This window comes from Trichoplusia ni, chromosome 4 (assembly GCF_003590095.1).
Source record: "Trichoplusia ni isolate ovarian cell line Hi5 chromosome 4, tn1, whole genome shotgun sequence".
In the NCBI taxonomy this organism is placed as follows: Eukaryota; Metazoa; Arthropoda; class Insecta; order Lepidoptera; family Noctuidae; genus Trichoplusia; species Trichoplusia ni.
Window position 1 is genome coordinate 6,037,219 of NC_039481.1, and position 13,561 is coordinate 6,050,779.

The 13,561-nt window shown below is 41.0% G+C and overlaps 1 protein-coding gene across 2 annotated transcripts in view; it reads right to left on the reverse strand.

The window, feature by feature from the left end:
- Window positions 1-13,561, reverse strand: part of LOC113492703 (filamin-C) — an 88,842-nt gene that overhangs the window by 7,653 nt on the left and 67,628 nt on the right. The window contains exons 27-49 of one of the 2 annotated variants that reach the window (XM_026870306.1): window positions 13,328-13,507; window positions 13,010-13,084; window positions 12,575-12,734; window positions 11,387-11,535; window positions 11,087-11,159; window positions 10,738-10,905; window positions 10,245-10,414; window positions 9,812-9,904; window positions 9,427-9,571; window positions 9,249-9,334; window positions 8,831-9,023; window positions 7,565-7,783; window positions 6,949-7,112; window positions 5,848-5,998; window positions 5,363-5,611; window positions 4,583-4,803; window positions 3,884-4,091; window positions 3,343-3,471; window positions 3,037-3,201; window positions 2,420-2,577; window positions 1,777-1,965; window positions 1,265-1,409; window positions 764-982 (exon numbers count right to left, since the gene is read on the reverse strand). In XM_026870306.1, coding sequence (XP_026726107.1) covers window positions 764-982; window positions 1,265-1,409; window positions 1,777-1,965; window positions 2,420-2,577; window positions 3,037-3,201; window positions 3,343-3,471; window positions 3,884-4,091; window positions 4,583-4,803; window positions 5,363-5,611; window positions 5,848-5,998; window positions 6,949-7,112; window positions 7,565-7,783; window positions 8,831-9,023; window positions 9,249-9,334; window positions 9,427-9,571; window positions 9,812-9,904; window positions 10,245-10,414; window positions 10,738-10,905; window positions 11,087-11,159; window positions 11,387-11,535; window positions 12,575-12,734; window positions 13,010-13,084; window positions 13,328-13,507 — 3,709 coding nt within the window. Of the gene's footprint in view, window positions 1-763; window positions 983-1,264; window positions 1,410-1,776; window positions 1,966-2,419; window positions 2,578-3,036; window positions 3,202-3,342; window positions 3,472-3,883; window positions 4,092-4,582; window positions 4,804-5,362; window positions 5,612-5,847; window positions 5,999-6,948; window positions 7,113-7,564; window positions 7,787-8,830; window positions 9,024-9,248; window positions 9,335-9,426; window positions 9,572-9,811; window positions 9,905-10,244; window positions 10,415-10,737; window positions 10,906-11,086; window positions 11,160-11,386; window positions 11,536-12,574; window positions 12,735-13,009; window positions 13,085-13,327; window positions 13,508-13,561 lie in introns of both variants that reach the window. The other variant, XM_026870305.1, reaches the window with a different exon arrangement.

Below are 13,561 nucleotides of genomic sequence, written 5' to 3' on the forward strand. Positions count from 1 at the left end.
ATTAGTTGCCATTACGAAGATGTCGTCTTGGCTCGATTTCTACACACAATTAAGAAAAATCGCGTCAAATTTACCAAAAAATAAAACAAACAAAGAAATCTATTTAAATTTACCTATAATAACAAATCGATTTATCCCTTTGACAGCTCCAAACAACACACACATACACACATAGACTCAGATACGTGCCTAACGTGTACTTATTTTTATATTTTGCGTCGTGGATATAAGTGTCCGTTATGCAATTTGCCGCGATCGTTTGACGGTTGATTGATTTCAGCCGGAGATTCTTAGCACCCCTGACACCAGGGCCATGTTCACGTCCGTCCACATTTACACAGCTACCGGATTCGATCGGCACTTGGGGCCTGCCTCGAAATCGTCTACTCATTAGGGGGGAATTTGGACCGTAACCCACCGCGCTGGTCCTGAGGGTGTTGGTGGGTGGCCATTGTCTCGTTCGTTACTTAGCAGAATGTACCAGGTGCAGGTGAGGTTGGCTTGAGCCGCGAGAAATGTTAGTGGGGACCCCTTACATTCCTACTAATATTATAAATGCAAAAGTAACTCTGTCTGTCTGTCACGCTTTCATGTCTAAACCACTGAACTGATTTTAATGAAACTTGGTACAGAGATAGAGTTGACCTTGAGAAAGAACATAGGATAGTTTTTATCCCGGACTTTTGCACAGTTCTCTTGGAAACGCGATATAACCGACCTCGACGCGGGCGAAAAGCTAGTCCGATATAATAAGTTGTCATACCGATGGTGAAGACGGCGGGCGTGTGCGGCGCGGCGTGCGCGAGGCCGCGGCCGGCCAGCGTGACGCGGTCCGCGCTGGCGGGCGCGGCCAGCAGCGCGCGGCGCGGCGCGCCCGCCACCAGCGCGCCGTTGTACGTCAGCTCGAGCTCCGCCTCGCCGCCGGCTGACCCAGACCCGCCTGCCAGCGTCACTACGGCGCGACCTGATACTGTCTCCACGCCTGGAAATATATTTTGGGGTATGTTAGTGCGTTGTTTTATGTTTGTTGTTTATTTAAATGTTTTTTATTACATAATACCAAGGTATTTTATACCTTGTAGTAGAAAATGTATTTTTAAAACTATGCTGTGTATTTTCTAGAATGGCATAATGCAGCTTGTATTGTGAATAGATTTAATTAATCGTATTTTTTCTGTACTAATATTTTTTATTCAACATACTACTTGGCAAACTTGCCACGAAATAATTTGACAAAAATAATCTAAATATAGTATAAACTTACGTTGATGCCTGCCAGCTAGCAAACACTCTAGCGTGCCGGGTCCAGCGTTGCTGGTGTCCAGTACCAGTTTGGAAGGTGCTCGCACTCGACCAGAGTTGTCTGTGCCCCAACCACCGACAGGTACTATGGCTGATGTGTCTATCACCTGTAATATAATGTTTTCTAATGTTCATTTGGATTTACAGACAAACACAAACTTTAGGGACATTCCTGTTTTAACCCGTTCCACTGAAGGAAATAGAAACTTTTATAGTTATTATGTGAGTAATGTGATTTAGAAATTCAATACTGTCGTTTACATTTAGTACACTTGTTTCATATTACGGCAAAAAATTAAATTATAACTCCTTAAATATTTCTTTGGTACTAATATTTGCCTTGTGGATGTATCATAATTAATTATTCTGACTTGAGAAAGCGTTTTTGCTTTATCTACAGTATGATCTATATAGCTTGTCCTTGATCTCAAAATGAGTCTATTCGTAACTAAACTGCGATTTTATATAACTGACCTTGACAGAGAACGGGCTGCCGGGCAGAGGTCCAGCTGAGGTGAATATCCTGACCTCGTATAAGCCCACCACGAGCGGTATGTACGCGCAGAGCCACTCTCGCGGCGCGCCGGCCACCACTCTACACTCTAGTAGGCCAGTGTCTGAGCTCTCTTTATCATCCTTCTCATCCGTTGTTAGCCGTTCAACCTGAAATAATTTAGATGATTTTTATAATTGGTTGATTTTAAGGTAAGCATGATTACAATGGCACAACTGGCCAGTGGAACGCGGTCGTTTTGTATGAATACAGTGTCCGCTTCGACCAAAAGCGGGGGTCTTTGAAAGACACTTTAACAAAGTCGGAATCGAGTTCTGCTTCAATCGAATTAAGACCAAGTTGGTACTCAGAAATCAGACTCTAGAGCTAATTTAGTGGCGTGTGAGCAACGTGTGCTTGCGACGCTAAAAGATCTTGATACCCATTGAATCTTGTCTTTAATAATATAATTTCACAACCACAAAGAGAACCAAACCAATAACAAAATCAACCCAACTTCAGGAAAAAGCTTGCCACTACCAATGTCCTTTTCGAGGAAGTTGGTAGCTACACAGATTCTCTCAACCTACGCCACAACAGTGATTATATCAGTTGGTGTAGTACCTGCACGGTGGGCGGCGCGTCGTCGCCAGCGTGTATGGTGAAGGCGGCCTCCTTGCCGACGTGCGCGTGCGCCAGCCCCGTGCCCGCGCAGCGCGCGCCGCCGCCCGCGCGCGCGCTCAGCACGCCCAGCGACACCGGGCTGCCCGACACGTTGGCTCCTTACAACAAGGAAACGAACAAAATGCTTTAGGATTTTCAAGTTACTCGCCCATGATCAGTCAAGGTTGAGCGGTTATGATCGGTCGGTAGTTTCCTTTTCAAGTTCCAACACGTTCACGAAATAAAACATTGACGAAATCGCGGTGAAATTGAGTACGGCCCCTTGCCATACCGAAGCACGCCGATTATGTCCATTGTCTGTGTTAGTATGGGCGACAACGATTTAATTTTGATATTTAAAGCATAAATATTTACCTAAGAATGTCTTTAAATTTGAATAATTACCCAAGTTTTTCATTTGCTTACGCAACACGATATTTTGAGAAAAACAACTCTTATACTATTGTACTTCACTAAATAATTTCGTTTCAATACCATGTATTGTTTATACATAAGAAAAACATACTTAAAGATTTATTTACATGAATGCTTTGTACCTATGTAGTTTCAAGGCTTACCTCCATAAGTAATGTATATTCTGTAATGCGCTGGCACTGAGGGTCTCAGCCGCACCCTGTAAGTTTGTCCGTCCTCTCTAATATCAACTGGCAGACGGATACGACGTTCACCCATAGCTTCGCATATCACCTCCAGTTCCGCCACACCAGCGTCTTTTGTGTCAACTGAAAATATAGTTATTTATTTATTACTTGTACTTGTATAGAAAATGAATCAACAAAGTTTTTCGGTCACTGGTGACCGATAAATACGACGTAGCATATGCCTTTGTGATTTTATGTAAGATAGTATTAAGATATAATTACCAGTGAAGTTAATAGGTGTCTGTGCAACGATATTCCCTGTAGGTAATCCAGATATAATGACTCTGTTGGGGTCAAACGACTCGCATGTGAACGGGCTCCCAGATACAGGTTTTGACAGGTGTAGTACCTCTGTAACATAAAAAATGAATGATAACATAACATCCAATAAAATTAACTTATTTGAAATAAAATTCAGAACATCCTTTTTTCGGTTAAGGGACTTAAAACTTCTGAATGAAACAAATCCTTTTCTGGAAACCGCATCCAAATCGTTTCAGCCAAACGCGACACAATCGCGGACAAACATACAAACAATCGAACTGAGAAACTCCTTTTTTTGAAGCCGCTTATAAACTAAAATCGAATGTGAAATTGGCTAGTAGATATTTCATACTTACTTCTAATTTTAGTCTTTACATAAAATTACATAATATACATATCACATTAACGAGAATGATTCGCTACTGTATCTACACGTCGTATTGATTTGTTAATCGATTAAGGATAATATGTATATATTACATAAAGTAGAATTACAGACCTATTGTGCTTTGTCCGACTTCAGTGATGGTATATTCCGCTTGCAACAGTCCCGACTTGGTTTGATAGCAGCGCACAGGTAAAGCTCTGGACCCTGGCCCGGAGACCACGACGTCGAACTCTCTGGCTGGACGGCCGAGCGTGTCGATACTGAATGAGCCTACTTTGTTGATCTGCGCCTGATATAGTCCTAGACCTGATGCTGCTACCTAGAGAAAGAAATGTGAAATATTAGTTATTACATAAGGTATTGTATTTTGTATACAAGATCAAATTTAGAATTAAAAAGCCCCAGGACTGTAAATACTTTTAAAGGGCTCAGCTCATTTTTATCAAACGTTTTAAAGGAATCTTAGCACAAACAAAGAGAAATACACCACGAGGTGTCTTATATGCACGTGCGCGTAGGACCGCGGGAATACAAATTCTTCCGTAGAAAAGTTTACACATTCAGCGAGATTTGAACTCAAGACCTCTTCAGCACGACACTTTGAGTAACCAGGTAAGCAATTTGGCTACTCGTTTATTAATTGGGCCACTCATATTTGGCCCCTATTTTGGTTTTCTTTTTAAAACGCTAATGACTTTAGCCCACGTCGAGTGCCCGGCGCGGCGTAGGAATATGTCGGACTTCCACCAACTAAAAACACCCCAGGACCCATCACAGTATCGTGTATTCTGTTCGTGGCGGTCCCCTTACCTCCTGGCCATGATGCGCGGGCTGCACATCGACCAGCAGCGGCTCGTTGCTGACGGGCGCGCCGCTCCACAGCAGCGTGAGGCGGTGCGGCGCGGCGCGCGCGGGGTGCCACACCAGCTCCTGGCGCGCGCCGCCGCGCCGCCGCACCGAGTGCGGGACGAACGCGCCGCCGCATGTCACGCGGCCGGATAGGCGACCGTTGCCCGCGCCGTTCGTGCTCACTGTAACAATGTAAAATATAATTTATTTTAGTGATGCAAGTCTAGTTATTTTCATAAGACAGGTTATAAAGTTAATTTTATAAGAAAATCGAAAACAGACTTTAAAACTATGATCTTAAGCTCCACAAATGTTTGACCAACATGTTTAATACCATTATCTCTTTTACGCTACTTTTGTGTTTGCGCTTCGTCATGTTATGGCTCGAGGCTCGTTTTGTAGTATACAAGGAACTCATGTCTCGCCTGCGGGCCCTATGAACTTGTTCTCTAAAAACCAATCCGAAGCCCAACGGAGGCGCTGCGAGGGTCGAGACGAGTATGTAGTTGTTCCGATCGTGACTGTCTCGACGTTCGCTGGTTAGTCTAAATGCTGCATTAGACAATTATGCACTTAACAAGGATAGTATTAAAGTTTGTTTTCCAGTTTAGTAAAAAAAGTTTGTTACTATTCGACAGTGTTAATTTTCCTGTCAAATCTTATGAAATACAAAATAGACTTTCGAAGGCCCTACAATAAAAAACTTCCACAAATTCATTAACACTATTCAACATCACTCACCAGTAAGTATAGCTGGTCTATGTGCCACAGCGTCACCGATGGACAACACTTTAACAGCCGACGCGTCCAACGCCTCAACATCAGCGACTGGCCCTCTGGCGCTCTTCACCACGTATCTACCGACGCGGCCCGCCGGGAATGTAAGGAGACCGGTATCCTCCAAATGTGCTTCGGCCACTCGAGTCCCAGTTGGGGATATTACTTCTATATCTGATAAGTTTTCGTCAATTTCGACTGTTGCTATGCCACCTGAGAAGAAAATGATTTATTAGTTGAATAAATGCGAGCGATGTGGTAACGTGCTTGAGAAATTGCTGCGGATCAAATCTTGAAAAATGGTGGTGAATATGAAAGCACCACAAGGATGGATTCCTTTTAAATGAGGTTTTATTAAAGTACGGTTGTGGTTGTAACACAACAAAACCCATTCTAGTCTTTAACGACACATAAAACATTTATTATCATTCTCAAAGTTATTAACTAACCAATTTGCACATATGTGTGTGGTTCGCTGACTCGGCATACAAACGGACTTCCTGGCACAGCTTGCTCATTGAACGTGACCGACACGCGGTGAGGCTCGCGTGACACTGGCACGAATGTCACGTCATACAATCCGCGGGCTACGGCAACGACCTGTGAATGAAAAATACTTATATTAAGTAATCGTGCGTTTGAATAATCTTCACAATTTTGGCTAAATATTATTCACAAGGTTTGCATTAGTGAGAAGCATAGGCTACACACTTATACTTTCTTGGTGAATATTTAAACTTTTACATCGCCATCGTGTCTCAAACTAAGCAAAGCTTGTATTACGAGTATACATGTACTCATAATATAGATAAATGACACCTAGACACAGAGCAGATGATTGTGCTCGTCACACACACTTTTGGGCTGGAATTGAACCCACGGGCTCCGGTACAGCAGACAGGCTAGCCATATGATTAAATTGAATTTGAGGAAATGTAAAAGAATGATTTTACAAATTTCGTGCACCGTCACAATAAACAGTTTGGACACCTTGAAAAGAGACTAGTATGTAAACAATACAATACATTTCATTGTTTCTAAGACCAATGTATACAAAGAGATGTCTTAAAAACATTTAATAATAATAACAAACCTATAGTATGATACATGCACACTACAGTATTGGCACACCTTAGGGTATTGTGCAATTGTTTTGTGAGACAATAGTAAACAATATTTCTTTAGAAATGAAATCTTTTAAAACACTTGTTGTGAAATGTTTTTTGTATAGGCCTAGGTCTAGGATAAAGTTTTCACTTATTTAAACACATGTAATTTTCAAATGTGTACATGCAGTAAATTTTGTAAGGTACTGTCAGCAACGTAAGTTGATGAAAGAAAAAACAGATTTAAGAAATACAGAATTTCAATAGGTATTCAAGACCATTAGATTCTCAGTCCCAATGTCATGTTAATGCATTTGTTTTTCTGGACCTCTCATAAAACTTACCTGTACAATGACTTCTTTGTATACATATTTCAGTACCAGAAAGTCCAACTAAAATCTAATTTAACGTACTAATACCTAATCTTATTTAGCAGTATCTTACCTCAGCTTTAACAGTAGTCGTCGGTGTAGACACGACCAGTTCCAGCGTACCTTCGCCGGCGCCGGCTGCGTCCACGCTGAACGTGACCGGCTTGCCGACTTCGACGCCTCGCTCTTCGTCCGCACCTTCATCGAGACTTAGCCCTTCTAGTGTACCTTCTAGCTCTGTAACAAGTTTTACATAGTGTAATGAAGGTAATATGATTTCAATGTTTGTCAACGATTTGTCGAGTTGAGACACAATGATAAGATTTTTATAGAATTATTTATTATTGGAATTATTTATTATTAAATGATGCAACACGGGACACGAGTCGAACTGTCCGACTCGCGACCCCACCGCGTCAGTTCATGATTAAGGACTCCGGTTGGGTTCGAAACTAGTCGGGCAATCCCGATAAGTTCGGTTGCATCATTTAATAATTAAAAGACTGGAATTAAAACTTTTAATCATTATAATAAGATTGCCCAAATAGTTTTTTGCACAGAATATATTTTTATGTCCTGATAATCCATAGCATTCCATATATTGTTTCTTATAAAGGGCAATTAGGTTGCCTTAATAAGAGAATTAGAATATTATTATTACCTAAAGTACCCTGGTGTAAGTGACTTACCTCCAGGTCCAAGCCCAGTAACCCTGACTCGTCGCACATCATACACGTTACACGTGAACGGCGAGCCGGGCACATGGCGGCCCGCGCACGTGACCTGCACCGTGTGGCGCCCCACCGCGTCCGGCGTGTACGTCGCCGTGTAGCGGCCCTCGCCCACGGGAGACAACCGCGTACGGACCGTACTGCCGCCCGGACCCGCCACGTACACCGTCGGCTCGCCTGCTACAAAACACAACACTTATATACCACACAATACTTAATTTAAAATTTAGCTTGAAAAATTATATAGCATCTAGAATATAAAGCTATTTTGTCTTCGAGGACTATAACATACTTTCTGCTAAAAGCGTGTCTAAGAAGCTAGCTGCTTTCAGTCTAAATGCTACCTTGAACAAAGTAACGTACAGCGACATTTTACACAACCCCAAAATAATGAGCGCAAGTGGTACCGTGCGCGCATCGGCATTTGAAACACTACACTAGTACTAAACAGAAATTATTTTGCAAATAACAAACATTCGCGTAGACAATGATGCAAAGAAACAATTGGTGACGACAAGGTATTGAAACTATGTCTATAGACTGAATCAAAACAATCCATAGTAACGAATAGGACGAATATTTTTAATTTCAATTAAGTAATCTAACGTGATGTGATAATAAACTGTTATTAAGTCTTGGAATGTAAAGCATTCACTGCGGTTGAATAGAAACAAAACACAACTGATTTCGAATTTATTCTGTATTGTTTTATCGAAACAGATTATCGTTAAAGTGTAGTCTTGTATTTCATATCTACCGACAACCTCAATATAAAGTGTATCCGCATTTCTGTTTCTAATGACATTTCAATCTGGACTAAACAGCGTTCCGTGTACACATGATTAAGTGACAAAATATGATAAGATAATTACACATGACTATAATGGAATTTAAGTAATGGACCACTTTATTACTTCTATCACTATCTACTTAATATTCGCAATATATCTTGTGAATGTTAGGATAGTCGAGTGGTATTTCAATTATCATAAACAAATATGGTGTGAAGCCGAAGTATGGGACCGGTATCTGCGTGATCAACTAATATTATCAATGTAACATGTTGAAAGTTTCTGATGAAGGCCTAATTGAATTGAAAACGAATTTCGAATTTTATATATAATGAGTGTTGTTGTGTGCATCATTTGTACATTTGTGATACCTCCGTAATAAATTCCTTTTTTATGTTTTTTTTCAAAATCTGTACAACTAAATTCTACTCACTTTGGAACCCTGTGAGTGTGATCTCCGCGGGTTCCGCGCGTGGTGTGGAGACGAGACCGGGTCCGGTAGCGCGCGCGTCGGCGGCGGCGGCCGGCGCAGACACGGCGCATGTGAAGGGCGAGCCCGGTACGGCCTGGCCGTTGAACCGGACCGACAGCGTGTGCGGGGCCGCTTCTACTGGCTTGAAGTTTACCTGAGAATATGCGAAGCGTCAATATTTGATTGAGTAAATAGATTCAGTGTAGTAAGATATAGGCAGTGGACGTAAAATTTGTGTGAGAGTGAGTGGTAAAATCAACTTGAGAAATTATTTTCTGTGAATGTTATAAATAACAGAATTATAGCTTTTCGGTCATGGCGTATGATTACAATGAGGGGAATTTCCTTTAGGTAATTAATGAAAACAGTTAATACTCACTTTAAACCTAGCATTGCCTTCGCTTTGTACATAATTTGGCACATTTCTTCCATTAACAGCTACTATAATTTCCAAATTTCCGGCACCTATAACATAAAACACAATTTAGAGTTGCTAACACTCTTAAAAGAGAAGGCAGAGTATATTATAACACATAATAATAGGTAAATATATTAACCTGCGTGCGAAGCGTTGATGGTAAAAGACACAGGTCGTCCGACGACGCCGGGCGAGATATCTGTGACGTTGACCCTCGCCGCGCTGTACGCCTTCACGAGGAACGGACTGCCTTCCACGTGGCCACCCATAGCACCCGCACGCACCTTAGCAATAGTATGATATTTTTTTTAGAGGCAATTCATATGAAGGAGGAGGCTTCATCTGTTGGTTTATAAGCAAGGTCTCCTGTTGGGTCTAAAACTAGGCAGGCAACCCCGATAAAAGTAAAAAGTTGTATCATTTAAGTGCCTTTTTTGGCAACAGACTTTAATAAATTTAATTAGCAATAAAATAATTGTTTAAGTATTTTAACATTGGTCAAAATATAAAGTTTTTTAACATACCTCTATACTGTGATCTCCAACGTCGACGGGTACAAATGAGATTGTATATCTTTTACTAGCCTCATTCTCACCGATTGTTTCTTCAGCGGATACCTAGAAAAATAAATTTATTTTATTATTAAACTACTAGAAATCTCAGCCAATTTCTTGGGATTTATAGAATGGATGTGAATGAATGCAGGACCAAACAAATATTTACCGGATAGTTATGATGGGCGGTTTTGATATCCTCCGGTTAACATCCGATATCATTTGTTATTTACTTTGTAGTAACTTATTTACATGCGCCATCTCGACAGCGAGCGAGCAATCACAATGATGAAGATGAGAAATGGCATAATAATACATATTTAATTAAAAAAAGTTTGTATCAATCATGTTGACGAGAATTTTCAATGGGAGGCTTTCAAGTGAGTTTTGAGTATATACAGACCTGTACAGAAACTGGTCGTCTAGCAGGTCCCAGCACTTCCACATGTGGTGAGGTAGGCGAGTCCACGCTGAACGTGTACGTCTCTCCCACGGACACCTTGTCGGGACTCTCACCAGAGCCCGCGCCGATAACGCGCGCTGGCGCCGACACGTGGCATACGAATGGACTGCCTGGTGGAATAATAATAATAATAATAATAGACATTAAGAGTCGGCTTGGCAAGAGCTATTTTTAGAATGTAGGTACAGGATTTAAATTAAAACTTCGTATTATTACAATAAACTTTTTTAAATTATGGCAATCTCAACAAAGGGAAATGGACTTTTTTTGTTAAAAAGATAAGGATCTAAATTCAATGTTAAAGATTTTGGTACCATAACATGTTCTATAACTAATGATGCCATTCCCAAGCTTTCTTCAAACACAAAATAACTAAAGCCACATTTGGCATGTTCGTCCAAGTGTAGGACTTTAAAACTTATCAACAACTTACCAGGCACATGGTCCCCATTGAACCTGAGTTCGACAGTATGCGGGCGCGGGTCTCGCGGCGTGAAACTGATGGCGTATGTGTGCGCGCCCTGCGCGGCGGCCGCTGTGGGCACGCGCCCGCCGTTTACTGTGACTTCCAAGTTGCCTGGTCCCGCTGCCATCGTCTCCACTGGAGGTAACACCGTGATTTATGAATTGTTTGTCGAGACAATATTTTCCAAATACTTCAAATCAAGGGTTAGAAAAAAAAATGCAGAAAAGTTGTAACAGAGACTTTTTGTCTACTTTTTTCGCATCGTTAGACAGCAAGGTTCATATGAAAATTAAAATTAAAACGTTTATGCACTTACCCAAAAATGTAACAGGTTTTCCGACGGTGCCATGTGTTACATCTTTAACTCTTATGGCGGAAACATCGTACACCTAATTAAAAATGATAAATAGTTTAAACTCTTATAAAGACAATAAACATATCCATCGATAAAATATTAATTTACACAATATAGAATGGTCATATTACTATTTAGAAAACCTCTAAAAATATAAATAATCGAGTAACAGTTCGACAAAATTTCTGCCATCTAGGGGAAACATCAACTCAAAAATGGTTTTTAATAAAGACAGCTACTAATCATTAACAGCTTGCTTACCTTGAGATGGAATGGGCTAGCAGGAATAGGCACGGAATCAACGAGCACGTTGAGGCGGTGTTCGCCCACAGCCCGGGGCACGAACTCAGCGCGGAAGACACCCGCGCCCGCCGCGGACACGGCCGCCGGCACCGACGCGCCGTTGGGCCCTGCAGCCGACCAGCCGCTCAGCTCACCGCCCCGCCCTAACAGTACCACACTACCTACCCCCTATGTGTTAGCTGTTAGGGCGAAGCGGATGAGCTTATCGAATGAATGTTACACTTCATGTTATTTGAGTATTCTCTGGAAACTGAAATCTTATTAACCGACCTTACTATACTATCAGTTAGATTAGACCTAAATTCTATATGATTTAGTGTTAATTGTGTTAGTATCTACCTAAGCGAATCTAGGTGATATAGTTAGTGCAGCGAAGCGTATATGATATTTCTGCTAATGTTAACTTCGTATAATTGTGTATTCATCTTTTTCAACTCCTTTGTCCCTAAAGTCCCCTCTCTCTATTCCTACATTTTTTTAGATAATGATCCAAAAACATTTTTTATGTCTTTCATTTATACCACCCTGGAAAAAACAACCAAAGAGTTATGATACATTTCGTAGATTAAGATGCAGTAGCTGCTGTAGGGTGTTGATATTGAGCCATACATAAATAACAGTTATTGATTTTTGACCTAAGCTGAATTAGATGCCTATGCTTGCACAATTAAGGCAGCAGTGATGAAGTAACAGTAATAATTATAATTTAATTGAGAATGGTTAAGTCACTTATTGTTGTCCTTATTAATACTTTACAGCGGGAATGCTTGACAACGAATTTATTTCATGAAGGCTTTTTTATGTGTTTTTGCAATCCATATTATTAACAACACATTTCAATACATCCTATGTGTATGGAGCTACCCTACATTATTTAATGTTATATTAGCCTGCTCTACCAGCCATACTCTCCTTCTAACAAGATAGTTAAACCTAATTAATGGTATGCATAAACAAAGAAATGTCTCATTATGGCACGGCCAGCATTAAGCCTATGTATACAAATGCCATCAAACTCAACCATATTCCAGAACGACACATAGCTTTAATGTCTGTATAATTTTCAAGAGAAATGTCGAGATAAATTAATTTATCGTCAATTATCTATGTGTCGTTCTCGCCTACGGTTGGTTGGGTATATCTTACCCTCAACGTTAACTTCAATCTGGTCGAGCGTGGCGGAGGGGTGGTGCAGCGTGAGGGCCGCGGGGCGGTGTAGCGGCGCCGGGCCCGGGACGGCCACGCGCGCGCCGCCTCCCCCGCCTTCCGACACTTGGATGACGAGCGGGCAGCCGGGCACGCGCATCTACAAGAATGATTTCAGGTACAAACATCTACAATTTTCTGGATCACAGTAGAATATTTGTATCTATTTTATTTAACGAGCTGTAATTTACTTGATACCGTCTCTCAAGGTTTTTGTGAAGAATTTCTAACATAAAGTTTAAACTTAGGATCAGGCCTTTTTTTAATTTAATAAAATTATGTTTAATAAACAAGAACAATGTAGTTGTGAAAGCGCATGTTTCAAGTCAGTATATTAAAATATGGTGCAGATTTTTTTTTGCAATGTATACTCACTTTATTAAATGACACATTGACGACATGATCACAGGCTTCTGTTGGTGTGAATGATACCATGAATCTAGCATTACCCTGAAACAATAAACAATAACATAAAAACTCATAATTATAAAATCATTATCATAAAATCAACGCCTACAAAATTATAATATAAGTAGTATAATTTACTTTAGTGTGAAATTACACCACTTTGTGTACGCACAATGGGCCGACTTAGAGCCTACGTGCGGAAAAAGGAGCCCATCACCATCACCACTTTGTGTGACATAAACTGTCTGTCATACTAATAAATAATATTCTTAACTGTAGGCTAACCTGTGGGTGTACTTGTGTAGGTATATTAAGTCCACGGGCGGCAACTGTGATCTCAAGGTTCCCTTCACCTGCTTGTGCGGCATCCACTGCCAGCTGCACTGGCGCGCCAACACGGGCAGCATTACCACCACTAACACTCACTAGTTTACTGTCATAAGCTTTACAGACAAATGGTGTACCCTGCAACATGATAAAAAGTAGTTGATAGCATTGTAAACAAAACAGGGAAGGCTT